At 49.4% G+C, this 25,477-nt stretch overlaps 2 protein-coding genes across 4 annotated transcripts; both read left to right on the plus strand.

Moving 5' to 3' along the window:
* Positions 1-417: 417 nt before the first annotated feature.
* SRP72 (signal recognition particle 72) lies at positions 418-15,901 on the plus strand. The gene is made up of 19 exons (XM_055728438.1): positions 418-598; positions 1,804-1,924; positions 4,006-4,129; positions 4,933-5,076; positions 5,855-5,966; positions 7,157-7,188; positions 7,813-7,937; positions 8,030-8,087; positions 8,267-8,398; positions 8,797-8,925; positions 9,431-9,503; positions 10,059-10,123; positions 11,112-11,207; positions 11,648-11,751; positions 12,948-13,025; positions 13,689-13,826; positions 14,078-14,115; positions 14,477-14,636; positions 15,645-15,901. Exons 1-19 carry the CDS (start codon positions 481-483, stop codon positions 15,817-15,819), a joined length of 2,022 nt encoding a protein of 673 aa, XP_055584413.1. The 5' UTR covers positions 418-480; the 3' UTR covers positions 15,820-15,901.
* Positions 15,902-17,663: 1,762 nt separating this feature from the next.
* Positions 17,664-23,668, plus strand: ARL9 (ADP ribosylation factor like GTPase 9). Of its 3 annotated transcripts, XM_055712327.1 has the most exons (4): positions 17,664-17,915; positions 18,231-18,399; positions 21,180-21,355; positions 22,486-23,668. In XM_055712327.1, the coding sequence occupies exons 1-4, from the start codon at positions 17,769-17,771 to the stop codon at positions 22,663-22,665; spliced, it is 672 nt and encodes a 223-aa protein (XP_055568302.1). In that variant the 5' UTR covers positions 17,664-17,768; the 3' UTR covers positions 22,666-23,668. The 3 variants fall into 3 exon arrangements, with proteins under 3 accessions (XP_055568302.1, XP_027657501.1, XP_055568305.1); XM_027801700.2 differs by lacking the exons at positions 17,664-17,915; positions 18,231-18,399 and adding an exon at positions 19,555-19,616; XM_055712330.1 differs by lacking the exons at positions 17,664-17,915; positions 18,231-18,399 and adding an exon at positions 19,660-20,675.
* The last annotated feature ends 1,809 nt before the right edge of the window (positions 23,669-25,477 follow it).

Here is a 25,477-nt window from a genome sequence, read left to right on the forward strand (position 1 = left end):
CTGCAAACTTTCGAAGACAACTGCCTTACACAGAGAAAGGAAATGGTCTTGGTTTTTTTAGTTTACTCTGAGAGGGGGAAAAGCGTTGGTTAAAGTCTTAACCGGCAGAAAAAAAAAAAAGTTCCTCAGAAAAAACACTGGAAGAGAAGCGGAGCCGAGGGACTGGGCAGTAACCGAGGGGCCAGAGCTGCGCGCAATGTTTTCACGAAGCCAAACCGCACGCGCGCTGCCGGACGTACCAGGGCAGAGGCTGAGCGCGGCGGCGGACGCGGCCGTGCACCAGCCCCGCGGGCGGGCCCCCGGTACCGGCCGCGCTCGGGAGGCCGGGGGGGGGGCGGCTGAGGGGCCGGGCCGGGGCCCGCCGCGGAACCGCAGGAGGCCCGCAGGCGCCGCGACGTGGCGGCCCGTGCGCGCGGCACTTCCGCTTCCGGGGCAGCCGCCGGCCCCGCCCCCCGGCGTGTTTCTCCTCCCCGTTCCAAGATGGCGGCAGCAGCGGCGGCGGCCGGCGGCGCGGGGGCCGCGGCGGCGCTGTGGAGCGAGGTGAACCGCTGCGGCCAGAACGGCGACTTCGCCCGCGCGCTCAAGTCCGTTAACAAAAGTGAGTGAGTACAGGAGTGCCGCCCCCCGCCGCCGCGTCGGGCCGGGCCCTGCCGCGCCGCGGGGTCGCGCACCGCCGGGAGAAGGCGGCCTGCGGGCCGGGCGCCCGTGTCCCGCCCCCGCCCTCCCCGCCTCACATCTCTCCCGGGGCGCCGCTCCCCGCGGTCTCTGCCCGGGCGGGCTTGACCTAGCACGGGGGCAGGGCGGCGGGGACACGGCTGCGCTCCGGTTGCCGCCTGTGGGTTCCGTGCCGGGCCCGGGAGCAGGGTTGTGGGTCCCGGTGGCGGCCCGGCGCGCTTCCCGAGGCTTTCCTGGGCTGGGGGGGCGGAGGCAGAAGCGGGTGGGGGAGCCGAGCAGGGCAGCCCCCCAGGCCCTGCTCCTGCCCCGGGACCATCGGTGGCTTCTGTTGCATCCCGCAGCCCTTGCTGTGGGCCAAGCCTTCCGAGCTACTCCTGGGTTTTCCTTCAGTTTTGAGCGTAGGAGGAAGAGCTTTTCCCCTGGGAACTAGAGGAGTAGTGGTGTGTGTATGGACCAGTAGAGTCGGGAGCGATAACGTGCTCGAGTGTGGGAGTCCACACTGAGATGTTTTGCTTTGATAGTTTGGCATCCAAAATGGGACTGCAATAGAGGGCATGTTATGGCTTAAAGTTCTGTCTTTGCCATTTGTAGGGAGTAGGGGCTCCTCTCCTGTTCCAGCGCATCTGAGAGTTGGGATCACATGAACAAATCAAACCACCAAAACATATTTCTCTCTCGTTAGTTCTTCTCCCTCACTGTCTTCCACTGGCAGAAGGCATATAAAGTGGGTGCCTGTCTAGAGCCATGCTGTTCTTCTATATCAGGTGTTTTTCTTCCTGCATACGCTTTACGTGGCACTCAGGCTTTGGCACTGTGTTCTCTGCTTGGAAGTGAAATGCCAGTGAAAGGTTTGTTCCGCTGTGTACAGCTCCTTTGGTGCAGCTCTGCTCCAGGCATGTTAGCACAGTGGTCACTTTGGGTTAGTTTAGTATTTATACTGGATTCTTTATCCTGACAGAATTTGTTTCATGATCTGAGCCAAAGCAACCCATACCAGGACCATTTTAAATTGGCGTGACAGCTCTCTGTGATGGGTTTTTGCAACTGTAAAAGCATATGGCTCTTATGGACCCATAGTGTGACTAATAATGAGTTAGAGCATTGTGTTGAAACTGATTTTCCCTCCAGTACTGCAGATCAACAAAGACGATGTGACTGCACTTCAGTGTAAAGTAGTGTGTCTTATCCAGAACGGGAACTTCAAGGAAGCCCTCAGTGTAATAAACACCCACACTAAAGTGTTAACCAGGTGAGTTGTGTTTTGCTGTACTCCACGAAATATGAAACAGCAAGTCCTTGAGAAGCTGCTGCAGCTTCAGTGGTAGGGACTAATAGGCAGCAAAATAAAGAGCAGGAGGTGCTCACAGCCCTTGGGATTGGGCTTCTCAGTGAAACATTGATTTATTCAAGGTGTGAGAGGTGGTCTGGATGAGTCTGAGAGAGTCTAACATCTTGCTGTTACTGTTGAAGGGATTGTTTCTAATCTAGTTTTCAGCCACCTTCATGAGCTGATTCTGCTCATTGACGTGGTTGAACACCATAGCTGGTACAAGGGAAGAAGACGGGTCTCACAGGGAGTGAAGAGAGAAGGAAAAAGCCCTTGCCAGTGGCAGTAAGAGCTGTTAGCTTTGCTTGTCTGTCTCATCATGCTGCTCCTTGGGGTCCTTTCTTCAACAGTCTGAAGGTACTGCTTAGCTTTTGGGGTGATGCAAGCCCTTTGTGTACGTTCGCAAAATCAGGACCTTGGAGACCACTTGTGTCTGGGAACAGGTCAGGCTTCCTATTTGTGTCATTTAAGCAGAATCTAATTTTCTTCCTAAAAAAGATGCTCTTTGTGCAATGACTAGGATGAAAACTGCTACCTAAGAACTGCCTGGCAACAAAATTTTTGTATTTCAGATACTGGTTCTATTAAGGACTTTCTAGTATCAGTGTGATGAAATACACCCTCATTTTTGTTCACAGCTGTATAAAATGTAATTACCTTATTCACAAATCCATTATTTCCTGGAGCGACAGGGAGTAATGCCTCTTCTAGAAGAGCGAATTTCTTTTACCTAGTTATTATGTACCAGTACTTTTCTTTCGTACACGTGTCAGACAAAAGGTGGGGAAGTGGCTCCAGCTTACATGCTGTGCTGAGAGGGAGCTGGAAGAGACCTGAGGTAAAACACAAGTGTATATGCTTGTGGACAGAGCACTTCTAATGCCAGGGGTCCCATTAGGGCCACAACTGCTTTCTGAAACCTGAAAGAGTAGTTGCAGCATGTATGTTGCCATCTGACTGAGCTGTAGGTCAACGCTTACAAGTTTCTTAGCTTGTTTTTTTAGTAGATGGTGAGGAGTAGGAGTAATTTCTCTAAATTCAACTGGCTTCAGAGTTCTCTAGAATTTCTTTAGCTTTGCTCTGCTGTGTGTCTGTCTGTGTATCTTGCAGAGCAGGGAAAGTGGTGGTTCTTGCTCTGTCTTGAAGTTGTCCTGTCCCGTACTGAGGCTGGCCCACTGCTTTGCTTTAATTCTTAATGCCATTCATTTCTTTTCAGACTCCCTTAATACTCAGCTGGACTGAGATAATTGTAAATAGGCAAAGAAATAGCCGGTGACAAGTGGCAGCAGTCGTGAACTAAGGGAATCACTGATTAATTTTCTTTTGGCTTAAGTGGTAACTTGCGGTGTAGGTGGAACATAGTATTCAAGGCTCTGCTCGTTTGATAAAGCTTCCCTGCTGGTGTGAGCTTGCTTTGAAGCCAATTTTATGTTAACATCAACAAACCCTTTTGCTGCACTTCTCCTGCACTGATATTTCAAAATAGGTTAATGTTACCATTGGCTTAGTATCAAACTATAAGAGGGACTGTGTTTTATACAATTTCCTTTCTCTGTGTGAGGCAGTTGTCTTCGAAAGTTTGCAGTAACCATTCTTTTTCTGTAATGTTATGCTTTCTCCTTAAAAAGGAGTCATATAATGAAGTTTAGTATTGTTCTATCCTTAAGCATGCGATTTGCATAGTAAGTAGGAGGGCAGGGTGGGCTTGGAGGGACGGATTTGAAATGCCGTGTGTCTGGAAACACCAGACAAAAGGAACCTCTTGTTTTAGGTGAAGTTTTGATATTCCTTCTCTGTTGAACACAAAGCAGATGTAATGTATTTTCAGTGCTGGGCAGATACATAATTCAGTAATCTGGGATCATGTGCTCTCACCTCTGGTGTTTGGCTCTGGTTATGTAGCGGTGAGTAGTAAGGGCTGCTTAAGCAAGTGTGTTCAAGTGGGTGAATGCTTTGAATGAAGACTACAGGGCGTGCTGTCAGCCTTTGTCTTGTCTTTGCAGTGACATTATTGCCTTTGAGAAGGCCTACTGTGAATACAGGTTGAATCGTATTGAAAATGCTCTCAAGACCATTCAGAGTGCCAGCCAGCAGACAGACAAACTGAAGGAGCTTTATGGACAAGTGGTAATTACAAGCTTTTCTTCCTGGTGGGAGTTTTATATGCTGGATGCCTTGTCCCCCTTCTAATGTAGGGCAAGTGTGGGGACAGAATTTCCTTCTCTGCTTTGAAGGTAAGAAGAGGTGCAGTTCCCAACTGGTCCAGCTTCTGTTGAGCTTCAGTCACCTGTTGCTAGAGACAGAGTTGTCATCTTACTGCCACTGAACCAAAGCAGTACATTTGTGACTCCCTCTCCCTTCCTGGGTCTGGCCTGATAATAGTAATCTGGCTCATGGGGGATGGAAGAGAGCTGATGAGATTTATTTGTGGTTGAGCCATTTGCCTGCATTAGGTACTTGTCCAGGAATGGTTTGTGGGACCTGACATCTTGGGTGTTGGGAGGGAAGCAGAAAAGAAGTTCTGTTTCTTCTCTGGTTCTCCCTGGTTAATCAGCACAGTTTTGTGAAGAACTGGCTGTCGTCTTTTAGCTGCATGAAAGACCATTCCTTTAATACCTCTCACAGAGATGTGAAGTGATCTGGAAAAAGGCTGTTTGAAGGCAAAACTGTGTAAACTGCTGCTTTTGAAGAAGCTATTTTAGGAGTAAGAACTGTGCTGTTTCTGTGCAGGTGTCTGGTGTCATTGCTTGAGTCCTTGTACAAATATCTGTAGAGTTTGCCCTTAAAAGTAGATGCAAAATTTTAGTTCTGTCAGCTGAAAACATATGATGGTCCCCTGTCCCCAGTTCACGGGGAGGGAGTAAGGGGGCTGTAGTTACTAGTGTACACAGGGAAATACTATTCTGAAGCTAATCCCTTTCCCTTCTCAGTTGTACAGGTTGGAGCGTTATGATGATTGTCTGGCTGCATACAGGGATCTCATCCGCAACTCTCAGGATGAGTATGAGGAAGAGAGAAAAACCAACCTCTCTGCTGTTGTGGCAGCACAAAGCACGTGGGAGAAGGTGATGCCAGTAAGTAAGTGTGTGTGTGTATGTGTGTAGGAGTGAGAGCCAACGAATAAAGGGTATGGAATCATAGATATTTAACAGAATAGAAATGTGTTCATGTCTCTTAATGACTTCTGAGCGTATTGAAGATCACCTAGTGCTTTTCTTGTATGGAGGAATAAATGTTGTTATTGTTCATGAGTTACACTTACACATCACTTGATCTCTAGTAGACTCATATTATTAGATGTCAAAGCAGAGCACAAGTACATCTCTCTGAGCCTGCGTTAGGCAGAACACCTGTGACGACTAGCGTTTCCCCCTGTCTCATTACCCTCTTGCCCAGGGTAAAGTTAACTGGCCGGATTACCTAGCTGTGCTTGGGAATATTTTTATTAATGAACAGTGCAGACTGTAATGTTTTCATTTTTTCAGAAGTCTTTGTCTTTGGAGGGGTGTGCACAGCATTCTCAGCTTTCTATTCAGTGTTGTGGATCCACTTTCTAGTTCTCTAGAGTAGTGGTCCTTACCTGCCTTCTTCCAGCAGCCTGACTAGTCCCCAAGTTCAGGCTTGAGTGTCATTCATGCCTTGTCAGTTGCCTCTGACTTTGTACAGTGTGAGGGAAGATCCTTTGCACTGTGACTTATTTGCCAGGTGTGTGCCCTTTTAAAATTGCCTCTGATTGTATTTTGCAAGGACTAGTTTGAATGTACATGAAAACTGTAGTTTGTGTCCGTTGCCTGTTAAATCTGTCTAGATCAATTGGTGTTTATTCAGTATTACATTTGCTTTTCATGCTAGGAGGATTTGGGCCTTCGAGAAGCTACCTACGAGCTGTGTTATAACAGTGCATGTGCATTGATTGGGCAAGGAAAGTTGAATGAAGCAATGAAAAAACTACAGAAAGCAGAAGGTAAAAACATGGTGAGGTGAGAGGGAAGCTTTGTGTGGTAGAAGTAGTTACTTGTTCTCTATAGACAAACTTACTTAGAGGGAAAGAGATTCTGAAAACTTAAATCCTGCTGCTGGTCAGTTTTTGTTGTAGCTTTCCCGATGTTTCCTGACAGAACTGGTGTTTCTGTAGAAGCGTTCCTCTGCAGCTCTTTTCCAGAGCCATGCAGCACGTAGAATCTCCTAACTCTGTTACAGCCCCCTGGTTGGTGTTCAGTGCCTTTAAGCAGTTTTTTGAAGTAGGAAGTAGACATGAGTGTGGTCTGTTCTCATAAGCATGAAATGTTTCACCTATTCTAATGTCTGGTTTTTTAGTATATGTATATATGTAAACATACACTATAAAAAAAACCCAACAACTTCATGGTCTGAATTAGATATGAAATTAGTATAAGCCAATAAATGAACCTTTTTGTAAAGAGGATTTTTTTCCTATGAGGTGAAAGGGGGATTTTGTATGTGTTTAAAAAAAAAAAGGCAAAAAAAAAAAAAAAAGGCTGGGGAGGAGAATTAGGAAGAATTAGTTTCTTTCTGATCTAATTGCTCTTGCAGGTATATAGGTCAGTCTGTTGTCCCGATTTTGATGGTAGAATAGCAGCTTTCCCATATAACTGGTTTATTAAGCATGTGTAATTTGAGCCTATATGTGATAATAGTCCTTTGGAGAGCAAAGCAAGTGATGTTACGGTGAGGTATATGGGAAAGTTAAGTGGCTGGTGTGTGTACAGAAAAGTGATGGAATTGCTGCTCCGTAAAGGGTGGTGTAATGTGAGTATTGCAGTTTTGCAGCACTTAAAATAACTCCTAAGATGGTGAGTGCAGTTGCAGCTGAGTGATCCCTATGGAAAAGATGAGGAGCTAGGTTTAAGGAAATTTGCTCAGGGGTGGAAAATGAGTGTGTGACTCCATTCCCAGAAGGCAGCTCTGGGAGAGACAGTATCTCCTGTGCATTTAGTATTTCTTCTGCATCATCTAGTCATCTTGCTCAGGCTCAGTCCCATCCCTAATCAGTCTTGTAGTCTGATGTGCCTTTGTAATGCTGCAGAAGTTTCAGGGATACATAAAAAAAAGTATATGGTCCCCCATGCTTCTAGGCAGTTTTTTGCCCTAAAGCCTTCTGAATTGTGTTCTTCAATTTGGTTTTCCTTCTAGACCTGTGTCGCCAATCGCTGTCAGAAGATTCTGTAAGTTCTTGATGTTGTTCTGGAAAGTGCTCGCTTTGCACCAGCATGAACGAGGGTGCGCTCATAAAGTGTACTGCAGATAGCCAGAGGATAGCCGAAGCTGCGGTGCAGGGTTACCCTGCAAGACCTGCTACTGCTGCTGGTTCCAGCTTGTGAGGCTGGGGCAGCAGCCATGGCTGTTTGCAGAAGGGGAGCTAATGCTGCAAACTGATTGCTGCTGTGTGCCTTGCACAGTTGCCTGTGCTGGTGCGGGCAGGAGGGGTACAGGTCATTCGAAACCTCCCTGTGACCCACCCCTGCTGAGGATGAACACGCTGGGTGGGTGGTGGGAAACAGGAAATTTGTAATCACGGTTGTTGGTTCAAGCAGAGGGGCAGATTCAGTGCACAAATTAAGGGTATCTTCAGATTCTTGCAGGAGCAGGTGAAGCTTTCTTTTCTCCTGGTTTAACCCAGATATGCTTGTGTTTGTGCTGTGGTTACAGCCTTCACCTGTAGTAGCTGGGATACCTTGCTGCTAATACTGCCCAGGATAGCTCATAGATGGTTGCTAGCAGAATGCTGAAGCCAGGGGAAGAGAGGTGAGATGGCAGCTTCATTTCTTTTTGCCTTGATTTGCTTTCAGGATGTGACAGAGGAAGACATTGAGGCTGAACTGGCCATTATTCATGGTCAGATGGCTTATATCATGCAACTGCAGGGTCGTACAGAGGATGCTCTACAGCTCTACAATCAAATAATCAAGTTGAAGTAAGGGCTTTTCTAAAACAAATGCTCAGTCTTGCATTTGTAGAAAGACCACTGCTTAATAACGATGTGCTTTCTACTTTTCTTACCTGCAGGCCAACAGATGTAGGACTCCTTGCTGTCATTGCGAATAACATCATCACCATTAACAAGGTATAGAATTACCTTGCTGCTTTCAAGGGGGTTACTCAGCTTGCTTCTCTGCTTCTGTCTAGAGAAGGGAAATAACTAGGAAAGACTCTTTCCTAAAGAGTAGTTAATTTGCAGACCCAGAGACCTTTTCTTCTTCAAGGAATGTAGTGAAATCTTCTAATGATGTGTCATTTCCCCAGGACCAAAATGTTTTTGACTCAAAGAAGAAGGTGAAGCTGACCAATGCAGAAGGTGTTGAGCATAAACTTTCTAAGAAACAGCTTCAGGCGATTGAATTCAACAAAGCTTTGCTGGCAATGTACACTAACCAGGTGGGCGAAACTGATCTGCAGTAAATAGCTACAGATGTACTCCACAGGAGTTTGGCTAGGCAAAAATGAATATGCAGCTGTTCTGTGTCAGAAGATAAGACAACTTGTTTTAGGCACATAAGTGAGGAGAAAAAAAAATTATCCCTAAAAGAACAGCCAGCTTATTGTGTAGTGACTTGAGTGTTGCTGTAGGGAGGGTGGTGTGGAGATGACTAGAGACAGAAGGGCTGTGTGGGGTTCTTAGATGCATCTGAAGTGCTGCCAAGAGGACTTGTCTTGTTCTGTGTATGCATTTCAGGGAAGCCATCAATAACATCTTAGATAAAACTGGTATGTTAGCCTTGCATTAGGTGCTTGCAGAGGTTAAGAAAAATGTGTTCTCTCTTCCCACTTCTCAGGCAGATCAGTGCCGCAAGCTGTCAGCAAGCCTGCAGTCACAGAGTCCTGAGCATCTGCTCCCTGTGCTTATCCAGGCAGCCCAACTGTGTCGCGAGAAGCAGCATGCAAAGGCTGTAGGGCTTCTGCAGGTAGGTTCAGAGAAAGTTGGCCAAGCTCTATTTAAACTTGTGCTTTGTGGTCTCCTTTGCTGTATCCTTTAGTTTTTGTCTGGTTTAAATTTTGCAGGGTATCTGACTGTGCTTATTTTGGTTTGGTTTAACGCTGCTGGAAAGCATTTATACCCAACTGAACGATGCTGCTTTTAAGGGGAAATAGTTCCCTTGCACCTCTTGATTTTTAGGCTTGGGAAGCTGTAGTAGACTTCTAGGGTAAGCAGTGGGCTCTGCTGCCCTGCTTGCAAGTGCTTTGCAACAGTCTCTGTTTTGGAGGGAGTGAGTGGCCTGGGACAGAAATCTGAGAGGATGATGGGCCACTGGTACACTTTGGAACCTTCTGCTGTGTGCTGAAGCCTGCCAGTGCTGGAAAGCTTCCTTTGGCTGTTGCCGGTTTGCTGTGACTGAGCTTGAGATATGATTCAGCAGAGCAGCAACCTGGTACCCACACACATGTTGAATTCTTTCTTCTGTCTCTCAGGACTTTGCAGACCAGCACCCTGCCAGTGCAGCTGAGATCAAGCTGACGATGGCCCAGCTAAAAATTGCTCAAGGTATCCAGTGTCCTCCATTGTTGCAAGATGTTTGCACGTGATAATGGTACAAGGGATGAGAAAAACAGGCTTTAGGGTGATCTTTGCTGCAGTTACAGTTGTGACAGGGGGCGAGCAGAGATGCTTTCAGTCAGGTATTCTATATATATGGCTATGGCAGAATGTGCTCACGGCTTAATGTCTGGATGTCCATGCTCCACAGGTCTCTGGCACACAGTCTTTGTGAGTAATAGGGCTAAATCTGTTCTGGAGCAGGAGGGTCTTGGGAGCAGTGGGGGCTCTCTGATGGTACCGTTCCTGTGTACAGTCAGATGGCAGAGTTGCTCTTGGAAGAGAAGACCCTGCCTGCAAAAGCTTGCTTCTGAACCCTTGCAGGATGTGGCAAGGGTGGAAGAGTCCTTTGTGTGGAGGCCTGCCCTTTATTCCTGGGAAAGGGGGAGGTGTTCTGAGAAGGGGACTGTTATGTCCCCATTGTTTACCTTTGGCTGGAAGTTTACTGGCGGGGTGAAGTGTTACCACACCATTCAGAGCATATTCCTCTGGTCTCTCTTATAGGCAGTGTAACCAAAGCCTGCATGATCCTGAGGAGCATAGAAGAACTGCAGCACAAGCCTGGTATGGTAAGCAAAACTCAGTCTGAACTGTGTGAGGTTTTTCCCTTGTAGCACAGCTTTGTACTGCCCGCTCCTTGTTGCCTCTTCCCTGTGGTTTTCACTTGAACTGAGTGTTTGCAGGGATTTTGAGCCCATCTTCCTTGTTTTGGACAAAGGTGGGATTATAACTTGCATCAGGTGGCCTGAACTTAGCCACAGAAGTACTCTGCCTGTCAGCAGAGATGCTCTCTGGCTATGTTCCCACTCTCTCACAGTCCCTTAGACCTGCGTGTTGCCTGGATTTACTTGCATAACATGACTGGAGCTGCTTCCCTGGTATGTACTTTTGGGATGTTCTTGAAGCAGCTTTAGAACAACAGATATTGGGGAGAAAGTGCCGTGTGTTCCATCCCCACAGCATCAGCCCGATCTGCACACATGTCCTCATACGGTATTCATGTTTGATGACCTTGAAAATGCTCATGTACTGTATAAGCCTTTTGTGTGGAGGCTGATAGTTGTAGATCTGTTCCAATTGCAAGTGTGAATGGTCAAAGTAATTTATAGGGGCAGTCAGCAACACCAGCTCTTTGCCTTGAGTCACCTCTGGTTGTGACTGGGATGTAGACAAACAGGTGGTGTCTGTATCGTCTCTTCAGTGCCAATTTCTTTTTTTGTGGCTCTTAGGATAGAGAATGTGGGAAGAAAAGGGGTTTCTAACAAAACTGTCCAGTGGCAAGCAAAGAAAGTGCCAAGACAAGGAGGTTCTTTCCGTGAATGCAGTCTTAAGGTTGTACCGTAGGAGGAGGATTGTTGGGGTCATTTCTTTGGGAGTGACCTGGGTAGGAAGGTATCACCTGGGTATCCTGCCTGTTAGCACAGCTGGTTTTTAGGGACAGAGCAGGAGGCTTACATTAACAATACTTTTAGGAAATCCTGTCAGTTAACTGCTGACTCTCTGGCTATAGATGGCTTGTTTGAAGATGTGCTGTAAGCAGCTCTTGAATGTTTGCAGGTGTCTGCGTTGGTGACTATGTACAGTCACGAAGAGGACATTGACAGTGCAATTGAGGTCTTCACACAGGCTATCCAGTGGTATCAGCAATTCCAGGCAAGTAAAACCAGAGGAGTTAACGTGCAAGGATTTGTCTCAGTTTTTTTCTAGCTGGTCCAGCTCAGCTTCTCCTGTTTATGCTTAGCCCCAGCGGCTCATCCAGTTGGGGTTTTAGAGACCTGTTGGCTCCTGTTTTGTGAGCGTTCGTTTTATTTTAGATAAGCTGTGCAACACCTGTCAGATGGGGAGAGTGGTGGCTGTGGGTGCCCAAAGGTAGCAATCAGGCCCTCTTCCTGATAAGAAAGTGTTGTGGAGCAGCAGGCTGCCTTGTGCCATGCAGTTCTGCCTCACATCCTAGAGTACAAAGGTGGTGTCCTTTCTGCGTGACAGGATGCTAACTCAGTTCTCCTTGGTCAGGTCTTGGGCATTAAAGCCAGCTAGAGCTGGGCTCCATGCTGTGATAATGAGGAACTAATGGTGGCTGCTGTGTCTTTCAGCCAAAGTCTCCTGTCCATTTGTCACTGATAAGGGAAGCTGCCAACTTCAAACTAAAGCACGGCAGGAAGAAGGAAGCAATCAGCGACTTGGAGGAGCTCTGGAAGTGAGTTGGGTGGTTGCTGAACAGGGAGCTCTCTGGAGTGAGACAGTGTCTTGACTGTGTGTGTTGATGTTGACTGGTTGGTTGACTGGTAACTGTCCTTTAGAGTTGATTTTGCACAGGGGCATTTTTGCAATGAAAAGCCATATTTTGGAAGGAGAATTAATTTGATCTATAGCTAATGTTCACTTGAAACCCTGCTTGACTTGTCCCAGAAACCTCTTGTGTGCAGTGAAGGTTGTTTTGGAGACTGGGATGCATCGTTTTTTGTAGTGCTACATGAACTGTGGATGTTTAGGTTTTAGTTTTTGTTACGCACTTGATGGAATCTTTTCTGGGGGATTGCTGACTTGCTTTTGCTACTATGAACTGAGAGATTTTTGTCTTTTATTGTGTCATGGTTTAACCCCAGCCAGTGACTAAGCACCACACAGCTGCTTGCTCACTCTCCCAAGTGGGGTGGGGGAGAGAATTAGAAAAGTAAAAGTGAGAAAGCATGTGGGTTGAGATAAAGGCAGTTTAATAGGTAAAGCAAAAGCTGTGCAAGCAGAGCAGAACAAGGGATTCATTCCCCACTCCCCATGGGCAGGCAGGTGTTCAGCCATCCCCAGGAAGGCAGGGCTCCATCACGCGTAATGGTGACTTGGGAAGACAAACATCATGGCTCCAGATGTCCCCCTTCCTCCTTCTTATTCCCCCAGCTTTATATACTCAGCATGATGTTCTATGGTATGGAGTATCCCTTTGGTTTGTTCGGGTCTGCTGTTCTGGCTGCGTCCCCTCCCAATTTCTTGTGCCCCTTCAGACCTCTTGCTAGCAAAGCCTGAGAAACTGGAAAGTCCTTGAATTAGTATAAATAGTACTTAGCAACAACTAAAAAATCTGTGTGCTATGAACATTATTTTCACTCCAAATCCAAAACACACCACTGCACCAGTTACTAAGAAAATTAACTATCCTAGCTGAAACCAGGACACATTGCCTGCTTCATGATACTGTGGAGATGTCTGCACCTCTTTTTGTCCACACCAGTGATGTTTAGTGCTCTGGAGGAGACCATGGACTTGACATGCCTGTCTCCACAGATAGCAGCTATGCTGCAGCAGCAAGCACTGCATGGTGATACCAGCCTTTGGGATGAGTGTGTACCTTGGTAACTTGGTCCTTTTCATTTTTTTTTTCTTTCCCCCCCTACAAAGGCAAAACCCAAAAGATGTGCATACTCTGGCACAGCTCATCTCTGCCTACTCCCTGGTAGACCCTGAAAAAGCTAAAGTGTATCCTTTTGATGGTGGTATAAGAGCAAAGAAAGAGATGTTTGGACATTGCTCCCTTGGATTTCTGCTGTGCGGGGAATACAGACTCACTCTCACCTGAAGAAAGGCAAGGAACATCTCCAGAACAGCTATATATCCAGGTCAAGTTGTCTGGAGCTAGATTATTTCCCTAATTGGGTTGATTACTGTGGGATCCCAGGATCATTTTGTCTTTGGCCTCCTTCTCTCTGAGAATTAGTAACTTAAGACTAGGTGGAACCAAAATAGGAGCTCTTCCCAGTCTGTTGTGTTGGAATCTTAAACCTGTGGTAGTAATGCAGGATAAAAAAAAAAAAAAAGTGCCTGATAAAATAAGCTCTCACTGACCCAAAATACCAGGTTCATATACTGCTTTTGCCACCCTGTGCAGGTTTCAGAGGTGGTTGCTGCTTCTGTCCCTGTATCAAAGGAGGGAAAAATGAGGCAGATGGCAATTAAGCAGCTCATCCCAGTTTGTGTGGGAAGCTGGTGAGAGAGACAGAACTAGGCTTGTAGGTCTGCCTGGTGTCTGCATTGCTTACAGGCCAGATCTGTTCAAGCTGAAGTTGTCTGTTGGTATCTGGACAAACCTGGATGATTATCTTTTTGCTTGCTAGTTTGCATTCCTGAACTTGCCCCTTGCAGTCTTAGCAAACACTTGCCTTCCTCGGACACCCTGTCACTGAAAGTAGATGTTGATGCGCTGGAAAACTCCCATGGAGCAACCTATGTTCGGAAGAAAGCTGGGAAGCTCACTGGAGACAACCAGCAGAAGGAGCAAGGGTAAATCAGGCTGCTGTAGCTCTGGTGCAGTCACTTTTTGGGCTGCCACAAGAACTACACCTGGTGTGGTGGGGGCATTGCTGTTGACGGGAGACTGGTGGAAAGGGAGACTGGTGTTTTAACTGCAAGGAGCTTCAGGTAGCAGCAGACCAAGGTTTGAGAAAGATGAGAATGGTTTAGCTTCTTCCAGAGCTATTTTTTGTTGACTTGTCTGCTGTGTCACAGTGGCTGTTTCCCTTCTTGCTTTTCAGCCAAGGGGATATGAAGAAGAAGAAGAAAAAAAAGAAGGGTAAGTTGCATTTCCTAGCTGTTGACAGGGCACAGCTCCAGAGAGCTAGCCAGATTGTTTCTTCAAATAGCCACCCTTCAGCTTCCCAGGAGCAGGAGCCCTTGCTGGGACTGGGTCCCTGTGAACCTAGATCTTCATGATAGCTTGTTTGGATGGGGCATTTTTCCATCGAAGTGAGAGCAACACCCAGATAGGCTGATGTGGGTTGCTGGGCTCTTTGCCCCGCCCACCCCCCCCACCCCCACCCCACCCCCCCCCACCCCCACCCCACCCCCCACCCCACCCCCCACGTGTATCCATTGGTGATGCCTCTCTAGTGCGTTGACCCGACTCTCATGTGCCGGCACTGCATGTTCTGCAGGAAAGCTGCCTAAGAACTATGACCCCAAGGTGACTCCCGACCCTGAGCGGTGGCTTCCAATGCGAGAGCGTTCCTACTATCGTGGACGGAAGAAGGGCAAGAAGAAGGATCAGGTTGGCAAGGGGACTCAGGGTTCAACCACAGCTGGCTCCTCTGAACTGTAAGTACCCATTTTGCAGGGTTTGGTGTGGGGAATCGCTCCTGGGTGGCTGGGAGGGCTGGGTTTGTGCTGCTTTTCTGTGCCTCTTGTCATGCCAGCTGTGGGTAGCACAAGTGAAACTGTACCTTGCCACTGGAACCTTCTACCATCTGTTCTTCCTGAAGATCCCTATAGGTTACTGAAACCCAAAATTATATTATAGTTGTGCTTGAAGGTGCCAGGGTGCAAATAAAATGCCCATAGTCTTTCAGTGTGCTTTTTTAGCTTTGATGATGAGATTGATTTTGCATGCTTTCTCTCAAGCTATTTGCTTTCAAGTCTTTTGCCAGCTGGAGAGCAATTAGCCATGATTTTGGAAAACACTCTATTTCCTTCTAAGCTGACTCTATTCAAGCTGGAATCAGGGTTTACCATTGTGTATGAGGCCTGACAGCAAGATGGTGACTTACTAGCATCTGAGAGAAGGAAGTACTTCTAAAATAATAGCAACACAGGGAATTGCCAGTGCTGTCTGATAGTTTCTCTTTATGCAGCCGTCTCAAAACAGAAGCATGAAAAGCCTTTTGTGGCACTGTTGGCTTGAGCAGTGTTTGCAAGGAGAGCTGGCACAAACATGCCTTTGTGTTTAAGGAGAGAGAAAGTATGTTGGGTTTGTACTGCCTGAGCGTGGGGGCCTGAAAGGCTTCCCATGTGTTGTGTGAGCTGTCCTGTGTCTGTTCAAAACTTAGCTTTGCTTTCAGTGTTGAGGACTTACACTGTCTAGTGAACATCAGTTAGAAGGGGATTGCCTGCCCTTTCAGACATGTTCCCATCATCCATCAGCATTCTATATATGTTGAAGCTTATTTAAGATCTCCTTGCGTGAGTGCCCTCCCATACATAACACTACCTAATGCTGTCTTATGGGGCAGCTGCTATTTTTTTTGCTGTCAGCTTCCTGCAGTACTGCCACGTCTTGCAGGTGGTTGTGAGCACATGTGATACCTCTTTCTCTCATCTTCCCTGCAGGGATGCCAGTAGGACTGCCAGCAGCCCACCTACCTCCCCTCGGCCCGGTAGCGCTGCAGCTGTATCGGCCACAAGTAACGTCATCCCTCCCCGGCACCAAAAACCAGCTGGTGCCCCAGCTACCAAGAAGAAACAGCAACAGAAGAAGAAGAAAGGGGCTAAAGGAGGATGGTAAAAAGCAGGATGTGTAACCTCCCTCCTTCAATAGGTGATGCTGGTTGCAGAATAAAGGTCAAAAGCAAGCGCTGGCGAAAGACTCTTGGCATCCAGATCTCTGTCCTGCCTGTCAGTGGTCTGGGGGGAGGTGGGCTGGTATAAGCACCATGCTGTGTCTGCTCACCGTATTTCCTTCCTCGTGCTTGCCCTCACTGTGACTTAGGGTATTGCCATCAAACTCAGACGCGGCCCCTGAGAAGAAATCTGTGTTGCCAAACATTTAAAAGATGTGGAATAATCAAGAACTTGAAATGTATGTTCCTCCTGTGTATGTTAGTGAAGGCATTCAACAGATTATCTGACAGTGTGTCTGTGTGACACAAGCACTGTCTTCTCTGTCTCATCCCAGTCAGTCATCGACCACTAACAAGCACAGGCACAAAGGGTCTTGGAAAACAACATATGGGCTGGATTATGCAGGAGAAGGTAATGTGAAGGGGGACAACAAGGCTGTTAGGAGAAAGCGCGGCAAAGCATGTGGCAGCTGACTTGGCGTCCCCTTTTCTGCAAGCCAGCTGCCTTATCCTGGGGGGCTTGGCAAAACAGGAGTGAGCTAAAACAAAGCGGCTGGTTGTGGTGATGGGCTGCATTGAAGAGGCATTGCACTTCCCAAGTGGGATCTGGTGGTGAGATGGAAGATGTGTCTGCTCTCCTGGTGCCCCACAGGGACCCCCTAAGCATCTCTTGAAACACGTGCTTTGGTCTGAATGTAGCAAAAACTTTTTTCAATATGTTGAGGTTTAACCCCAGCCGGCACCCAAGTACCATGCAGCTGCTTGCTGGCTCCCCCTCACCCAGAGGGATGGGAAGGAAGATTGGAAAGGAATGTAAAACTCGGGGGCTGAGATAAGAACAATTTAATAGGTAAAGCAAAAGCCGTGCATGCAAGCAAACCAAGGAATTCATTCACCACTCCCCATGGGCAGGCAGGTGTTTGGCCATCCCAGGAAGGCAGGGCTCCATCACGCGTAATGGTGACTTGGGAAGACAAATGCCATAATGCCAGAAGTCCCCTTCCTCCTCCTTCCCCCAGTTTATGTACTCGGTATGATGCCATATGGTATGGAATATCCCTTTGGCCAGTTTGGGTCACCTGCCCTGGCTGTGTCCCCTCCCAGTTCCCTGTGCTCCCCCAGCCCTCTGGCTAGCAGGGCCCAAGGAACTGACAAGTTTAGCATAAACATCACCCAGCAACAACTAAAAACATCAGAGCCAGAACACAGCACTGCACCAGCTACTAAGAGGAAAATTAACTCCATCCCAGCTGAAACCAGGACACCGTACATGGATGTTCAGTGTGTAGAAATAGCACCTGGGGGAGAGTAGTCAGATGTCAGGCTAAAAGGGAAAGGCTGCTGTCCCGGGAAGAATGTAAAGGGCCCGAAGAGGTGGGAAGCAAGGGGAGTGTTACTGTGGCTTAAAAAACCCCGACAGCACAGCCTGAGTGCCCACGGAGTCAAAGCCGAAGTGGAATCCGGCCTTTACCCTTGACTGGGAGCATCTGGGGAGGGGGCTGGGTCTGAAGGAGGAAGAGCGGGGCGCGGAGGAGCAGCGTTGGGAGGCGCTGGCAGCGGCCGTTGCTGGAGATGGCGCTCTCGGGGGTGCCCGGCGGGTGCGGTTGCTGGAGGGTGACCCGGAGCGGGGAACGCAGCGCTGCGCCCTCCCCGCGCCCCCTCTGGGCACGCGTGGCCGGAGCCCCGGCCGGCCGGGAGCGGCGCGGTGCCGGGGGCGGGGGCAAACCCCGCTGCGGGGCGGGGGCGGGGGGCGGCGGCGCGCGGGGCCGGTGCGCCCGCAGCGGGGAGCGCGGCTGGCGCCGGGGGGCGCCGCGCGCGCGCGCCTGTGCGCGTGCAGGGGGGGCCGGCGGCGCCCTGTGCGGGGCCGGGGCCGGGGCCGGTTCGCGGGGCGGCCATGTGCACCCGCCCGCCGCCCGCCGCCCGGTGGGGGGCGGCCCTGGCCGTGGCGGGCGGTGCGGCCGTGGCGGCCTGGGCCTGGTGGGCCCGGGCGCGGGACCGAGCCTGCCAGCGGAGCCGGACCGCGCCGCCCGCCGCCGACCAGGTACCGGGGCCGGGCCGGGGCGGCGGGTGAGGCCGCGGGGGCGCGGGGCGCCGGCGGGGCCGGTCGGCGGGGCTGCGCTGGCAGCGCGGCGGGGTGGGCTGGGCGGGCGGGCCGGGCCGCGGCCTCCGCTGGCCTCCCCAGCCCCATGCGGCCGCGCCGGGCAGGCCGGCCCGGCTTCCCGGCGCCGTGCGCTCGTGCCCGGCGGGCCCCGTCTCTCCGCCGCTGTGCAGTGGCTGTCGCTGTTCCCTCCGGAGCCCCACCGAGCTGTGCGCTGCCCCGGCCACCCGGCTCAGCCTGCTGCCCCTCGCTTTGCAGGGTCAGGGACACGGCAAGCAGATCCTGGTGCTGGGCCTGGATGGGGCTGGGAAGACCAGCGTGCTCCAGGCCCTGGCGACCAACCGTGGCAAGCGCAGCGTGACTCCCACCGAGGGCTTCAATGCCATCTGCATCAACACTGAAGAGACCCAGATGGAATTCCTGGAGAGTGAGTGCACCTGTTTTAGTACGGAACATAGAATCAGTTCCTGTCCTGTGCCCTAGGGTTCGGTCAGGCCCGTGTTTTCAAAGCCCCGAGTTCCCTTATGCCTGCTCAGATAATGTGAAATTGTGATTATTTTCTCCTTGGGGATTCAGCTTTCCTACCCTGCTTTTTGAAGGACATGATAGACTTCGTGCTAGAGAAGGTCTCTGTTCGTTCAGCCGTGTCCTCCAGGGAGTTCTGCTCCCAGAGAGGGAAGGGTAGCAAGCCTGGTGGCATTAAACCAGCCCAAAGCGGAGGTCTCCCCAGTAAGCCCTGTGTCGTGGTCCTTGGCCAGTGGGCCAGTGTGTGTTGTACGGTTTCCCCTTGTGGCTCATGCCTGGCAAAGGGCAAGAGCTGAAGAAGAGTCAATAGCGTGAAAGAAGAGAGGAGGGGGAGAAAACCTTCATACTTTTTTGTTAAAAGCCTCATAAGCTGTGTTTTCTAGTCTTTATTGGCTTGTGAGTGTTTGTAGGTTTTTGCTGAACTTTCTGTGTTGTCCTTAGCACTGATTTTTGGGTGTTATCTGTGCCTGCAGAGAGCATCTATGATGCTGTTGGAGTGTCACAGCTATTCTAGGTGCAGCTAGCCGGTGGGGAAGGTAGAGGCCCTGCAGTCGCATCAGTCCCTGGTACAGAGAGGCTGACATCTTAGCCTCATCGGTGCCTGCCTTCTGTGGGGGCAGAAGCTGCTCTTTGTTCCTGCTGTTTCTGCACTTCACCATACCAGTGCTCGACTGGCTCAGTTAGCAGCTAGCCCATAGACACCTCTGTACCTTTGTCAGCAGGCCTAAAGGAGTTGTGCTGTTCCCAGGTAAGTTTTTGGGATGTGAGGAGGAGGCCACTAAGGCAGTTTCATTCCTAGTCCTACTACCATAGGAATCTCTGCAGTGGCTTGGGGAAATCATCCCTCCAGAGATGCCTGTAGTCTGTGTCACTCTCCTAGGAGGTATGAGATACCTGTGTTTCCTGTGTGGAAGTGCTTGGTCTAGCCGAGCCTGGAGAAACCCACAGTATCTCTGCTCCTGCCTGGGGATGGCCTGGGCCCAGGGCTGCACACCGCATGGCAGAACCTGTTGTTTCTGAGTCGTCCTTCCCTCTCTGGTCCAGGTTGGTAGTGACTGAGATGTGATGGCTGCAATCAGACCCATGGGAAATGAAATGTCTCAGGCCAGTTTCAGCCAGGTAAATCCGTGCATGGCTCTCTAATCTGGTTACTTATTCAGTCTGCACCATCGCCTAGTCCAGGGGTTAGCAGCCTATGCTGTGATCTTGTGGCACAAGGTGATCAGCAATCAGCAGGGTTTTTATTTTGCTGGCTTAGACAAACAGGAAACTGTTCCATCCTTGTACCATCATATAGATAAGTGGGTGGTACTTTGTCTCTGCAAGGAATAGGAGCTCTTGGCTTCTGCTGAGTTCTTACTGGTTTGGGAAAGAGTTCCCTGTGAGGTTGCTGACCCCTGGGTTATGCTATGCATGAATGCACTTAACAAAGGGAATGGTGGTGAGCCCCCACAACATCACAGTACAGAATCAGAGGCATCTGTCCCAAGTGTGATGTGTCAGTCACAGCCCTTTGTCTCCTTTCTGCAGTGGCAGGTTTGTAGTTCTGCCTGCAGATACACTGGGGCTCTTGAAGAAGAGGTGGACATGCCCTGCTTCCCCTGCTACATTCTTGAAACTACTGAATCATTTTGACTTAAGCGAAAGCAAAATGGCTTTGAAACAGAACAGAGTCACTGAGGGCAGTAAAAGATGGCTGACCGGCCAGTCAGTTTTTTCAAGAGCTCCTGTGTAAGGCAGGAGACAGGTATAGGCAATCCCAGATGTATTGCTTTGAAAACTTGCTATTTTTGGGAGGCTCACCCGTGTCTTTTGAGCACCTCGGTACTTTTGAGCGAGTGGTTCTGCGGTGTACTTAGGAGAAGACCTGGAGAGCTGAAAACACATCGGAAATATTTAATATACTGTTAGCTAGTCCCGCTCCTATTAAGCTCAGCAAACTCCCAAACTCTTTTTGTCCCCAGATGGGAACAACAATCTCGAGTAACTTTCTGTATATGGTTTCACCACAGAATTGTTATGAAGCCTGGTTTTGAGGGTGGATGGTTTTCCTCTGTATCCAGCAGAGAAGAACCGAGGTAGAAATGTATCCTGTGCAAAGACTTCTCCCAAGGATTCCCTGAAGAGTCTGCTGGGGCTTGATTTTTCTCTCTTCCTAAGCACCTCTGGTTATTGACGGTATGAAAGCTGTGGGAGTTCTGAACTAGTCCCTAGTGTCACACAGATCTGATGAGAGCTCTCCCCACCTCAGAGCTAAATGTCTTCTTTGGAAATTGTAGGCCTGCGTTGTCTTAAGATGAGGTGGATATGTGGAGATAGGTTATATGGGGACATTCTCACGTGGTGTTTATGGACACTGACCCTCTTTCTACTCTCCCTACTTGCTTGAGAGCAAGAACCAACAAGGCAGAAAGCAACCATAAAGAATCTGAGTCCAGAATCCTCTCAATGGCTTAAAATGGAAAGATATCCCCACCCCCCCGAGCATACACATATGCCTGCATGAGACTTGACAGGAAAAAATAAAGCTATTTCCAGTCTCCTATACAGTAGCCCAAATACCTTGAGTTTTGGTAACCCAAATACCTCGGGTTTTCAGCTCGGGGCCTGCTGTCAGCACCTCGGGGAGCAGTGCTGCTTGGGGTTACTTGGTGAATCCTGTGCTGCTGTCTTCTCTTCCAGTCGGGGGCAGTGAATCTCTGCGTTCCTACTGGAAGATGTACTTGCCAAGAGTGCTGTTGCTGATCTATGTGGTGGACTCGGCCGATCATGCCCGACTGCCTGTGGCGAAACAGCTGCTTCATCAACTGATCCAGAGCAACTCCACCCTGCCGGTGGTGGTTCTGGCTAACAAGCAGGTATGAGTTCCCTGCTGCTAGCTGAGCTTGGGCTGGCAGCAGCTCCAAAACCAGCAACAACACCTTTCAAAGGAGACTTCGTGCTAGTAAGGAGGCCACGTGGCTGGGAGCTGAGGGTCTTTCTGGGACACCTGTTGACGCCAAAATAAAATAGTCTGAGGTTGAGTTTTGGACCTGCAAAATGCACGTCCTGTGCTCGGGAGATGTGCAGAGCTGTGGGTGGAAATACTGGTGGAAACTGCTGTAGAGTTGCAAGGTTTGAGAGCTGCAAGGGAGAGGAGTTAGAATGGGAGTCAAGTTTCTGTTCTGAATATCTGTCTAGAAGTGCTGCTTTACCTAGCAGCAACTGAAAAGCGAAGCACTTGTCTGGTTGGTTGCTCCTACGGCTGCTGCTGAAGCATGAAAGAGCAGCTTTCTTCCCAAGGCAGTGCTTTCTCCTGAGATCTTTGTGAAAGTGTCAGTGACTGGTGCTATACCTAGAATATAGTTGTGCCTGTGGTATGTTCAGGTGACAGAACAGCCCACGGTTTTTATGCCCAGATTTTCTTTTAGGGGTGCCATGTGCTCAGTTTGCTTCATGTTGTTACCTCCTAAATTTCTAGTAACTTAGGCATGTTGCTAGTAGTCGTTTGTGTTACTCTTGAACACGAGTGCAAGCTTTGGCTTCATGAAACAAATCTTACTGTTGATTCTCTAGGTCCCAGTGTTAGAAGTGCTGGTAGCTGAGAAGGTATGCAGGGTATGGCTCTTGTACGTTTGCCCTGTTCTTATAACTCTGTGCTAGGCGCTTGGTGTCTTGGGCCAGCAAGACTTTTGTCTGCCTTGTACAGGAAGTCTTCCATTGTTCTCAAAAACACTGAAATTACTAGAAACAGAACTGTACCCATATTCCTTTGGGAAGAAGTTAGTTAAGGATGAACATCTTTCCCCGCCCGAAGTATTTTAGGGCATGGGAACCTGATCTTATAGAAGGTACCTAAGAATGGTGCCCCCAGAGCCTTTGAGACACTTCCCCTCCCTGGACAAAAGCAGCAGCTCAAAGTGGGAACAGCTCTGCCACCTCTTGCAACGCAGGAATGGTGCCGCCGCCTCTTGCAGCTAACAGGCTCATTTTGGTTTTGTCTTACCAGGACCTCGAAGGTGCATATTGCATCACTGATATCCATGATGCTCTGGCACTGTCTGATATTGGGGACAAGAGAAAGATGTTCTTGATTGGTACCCATGTGGCTGAAGATGGCTCCGAGATCTCCTCTGGCATGAAGGATGCCAAGGAGCTGATAGCGCAGCTCATTTTGGAAACACAGTGACAACTCTTCTCCTACAATGTCGTATATGCAGCTGAGGGAAACAAGGTGTTAGTGTTTGGTCACTTTGCCACATGGTGACTGAAATGTTCAGGTATCTTTTCCTTGTGGGTGTGGAATTCCTCTGAAAATGATGTCTAATTGGTAAGAAAATGTAATTTATAGTGGTTTGAAAATACATTTGAAAAGTAGTCTATTTTTTAGCGTATTTTTAGGGGTAAATTAGTCTCTCAGACAGTAGAGTTAAGGGGATATATGGCTTAGGTGGGCTGAGATGTCTTCTTGCCAGGTGGGAATCGAGCATTGATTTCAAAGGAACAAAGTCGTATCCAGTGAATTTAACCTGGGTTGGTGTCTCAGGCTAAAATTCAAATACATTTACTTCACAGGTTTTACAGAACCCTGTTAACAGCGGTGTTGTGTTAAAAAGGAGACCTCGCTTCTTGACAGTGTCAGAAATTTGAAGTGCTGTGACTAGTAATTTTGACAGTGACAATTTTTGTTGTTGCTGTACTGGAGCCAGCTTTTAAGGGAGTGGCAAACGAGTAATCTGTGGAAATTGGGTTGGTTACTGCTTCTTTAGTGGGTAAGAACAAGAAAAATGAAAGCAATAAGATATGAGGTGTTTCTTTGCCTACAGGGGAAAAACAAAACTGTAATTTAAGTTAGTGACTGGAAGCGTTTAAGTTAAATTGGCACCAAAGGTGGGAGACTCCCTCATCAGGCTGAGCGGCTTATTTCAGTTTAGTCCAGGTTGTCCTCGAGCGATCAGCCTTACATATGAAAAACCTGTTGTTTTTTGAGAGTAATTCCTGTTAGCGTAGCAGCTGAGGAATGTGAGTGGCTGATGCGTGTCACTCTCCCGGTGTCCTCATAATTACGCTCCAGGAAGCGTGATCTGGGAGCAGATCTGTCAAGGACCTGATTTGCAGCTGTGTTTATTGTATGAGCGTTTTACGGTTTTGTCCTTTGGAACAGATGCATAAAGCAGAAAATTTTGCCCTAACCAGTGGTCTGGGCTTCATTTACTCCAATGAGGAGTGCTGCTGGGGACCCTGGAGGCCTTACTCGGATGGCTGCCTTTAAAGCAGGTCTCGCCTTTAGACCTGGGAGCTCACGCCATGGTGGTGGCCTGGCCCCGTGCCGGTGGGTGGGGATGAAGTGGCGGAGGCAGTGGGGCAGCCCTTCCCGCTCTGGTGGCATCTCCCCCTGGCCCCTCCCCCAGCCATGGCAGGTCTCGGGGCTGTGATGGCAGGAGGGCTCCTGGGCACGGCACAGCTGGCGGTGCTGGCAGCCCCCTGGCACTGTAGCTGAGAGTGTCTGCTGGGCAAAGCGATGCCAGCCCCTGGTGGGGCTGCAGCCACCGTCAGGACACGTGGCTCCCCGAAGTTGCCCCTGGTTTCACCATGGCACTGGTGTCACCACATCTCTAGTTCTTCTGTTGCCCCCCACCCCTAAAACATGCCAGCTTGTTTCGCATTGCTGCGGAGTCCCAGTTTAGTACGGCTGCTGGTCCCCCGACGCTCTTGAAACGTCCCCTTCAAGTGCTTGAAGACAGGAATAAGGGGCGGCCACACTGAGGCAGGTGGGAGCCTGCGGGTTAGCAGTGGGTGCTGTGACTCGTCCCAGGGGGAGGGTGCTGGTGAGGGGAGGTGGTGCTGGGGTGCTCTGTCCTGCAGCCTCGGGGGCTGCTAGCACCCCTGGAGAGGAGCATTTCGTGGGAGGGGAGCACTTCATGTGCAATTGCGCTGCTGTGCAACTGCACCGGGAAGCTGTTGGGGAAACCCAACACAAATACCTGCAAGCAACTGTATCCGAAGGAGATGCACAAAGTTAATCTGCCTTGTGATTATTTCACGCCGAAGAGCAGGCAGCCTGAGCTGCAGAAGTTACCCAGCCTTTAAATTCACCTCTTCTTGTCTTTGCAGCTTCTTGTTACTTGTCTGCAAGCTCATGCCACAGGTAAGAAACCCTCCCAGGCTCAGCCTCCTGGCTGGTGTCCAGGCTGTGCCCCACATCTCTCAGGGAGGTCTCAGGGATTTACTTTGAGCGGTGAGTTGATATGTTGGATGACGCGATGATAAACACACAGAGGAAATGATGCCTGGTTTTGCCCTTCCATCTGCTTCTCATGACAAACAACTCTGTCCTGCTTCTTCAAAATGGAAGCTGGGACTCTGCTTTACGAGGAATTGGTCTCAAAGGGACCTGATCCCCCTTAAGCAATGAGTCTGTGGGCTCAGGGGCAGAGGGGAGGTGTGTCTGTGTCTGTCTGCAGCAGAGTTTTCCCTGCTGGCAAGCACAAAAGGCAAAGGCTCCCCCAGGGCTGTCCCCTTGTGAGTGAGGCAGCTTAACTCTGTCAAGTTGCAGAGCTGCTGCAGGTGCATCCTGTGTGGGTACCCCTGTCTGTCCAGAGCTTTCGCCATGATAAAAAAGTAGAGAGGAATCTTTTTTTTTTTTTTTTTTTTTTTTTTTTTTTTTGTAATTGGAAAACAAACCAACAATTGTCAAGTGAGTTGAGGGATCTGATTTGGATGTACGTGTGACTCATTCCTTGGCTGGGTCACGGTGCAAGCTTTGTGCAGCAGTGACCAAGGCAGCGGTGTGGGTCATGAATGCCACGTGCACTTTGCACAGGGTTTGGCTGTGGATCTGTGACAGCAGTGGAGGAAAAGCAATGAGCCTGCCTGCAGAGACGGTGCCAGCTCTGCGACGCTGCTAGGCTGAGGGGGACACCTTCCTGTGGTAATCCTTTACCTCCTTGCACCTTTGCAAGGAAAAGCCTCTGGGGAACTGCTTGGGAATGAACAGCTGA

Source organism: Falco cherrug, chromosome 1 (assembly GCF_023634085.1).
Source record: "Falco cherrug isolate bFalChe1 chromosome 1, bFalChe1.pri, whole genome shotgun sequence".
Lineage (NCBI taxonomy): Eukaryota > Metazoa > Chordata > Aves > Falconiformes > Falconidae > Falco > Falco cherrug.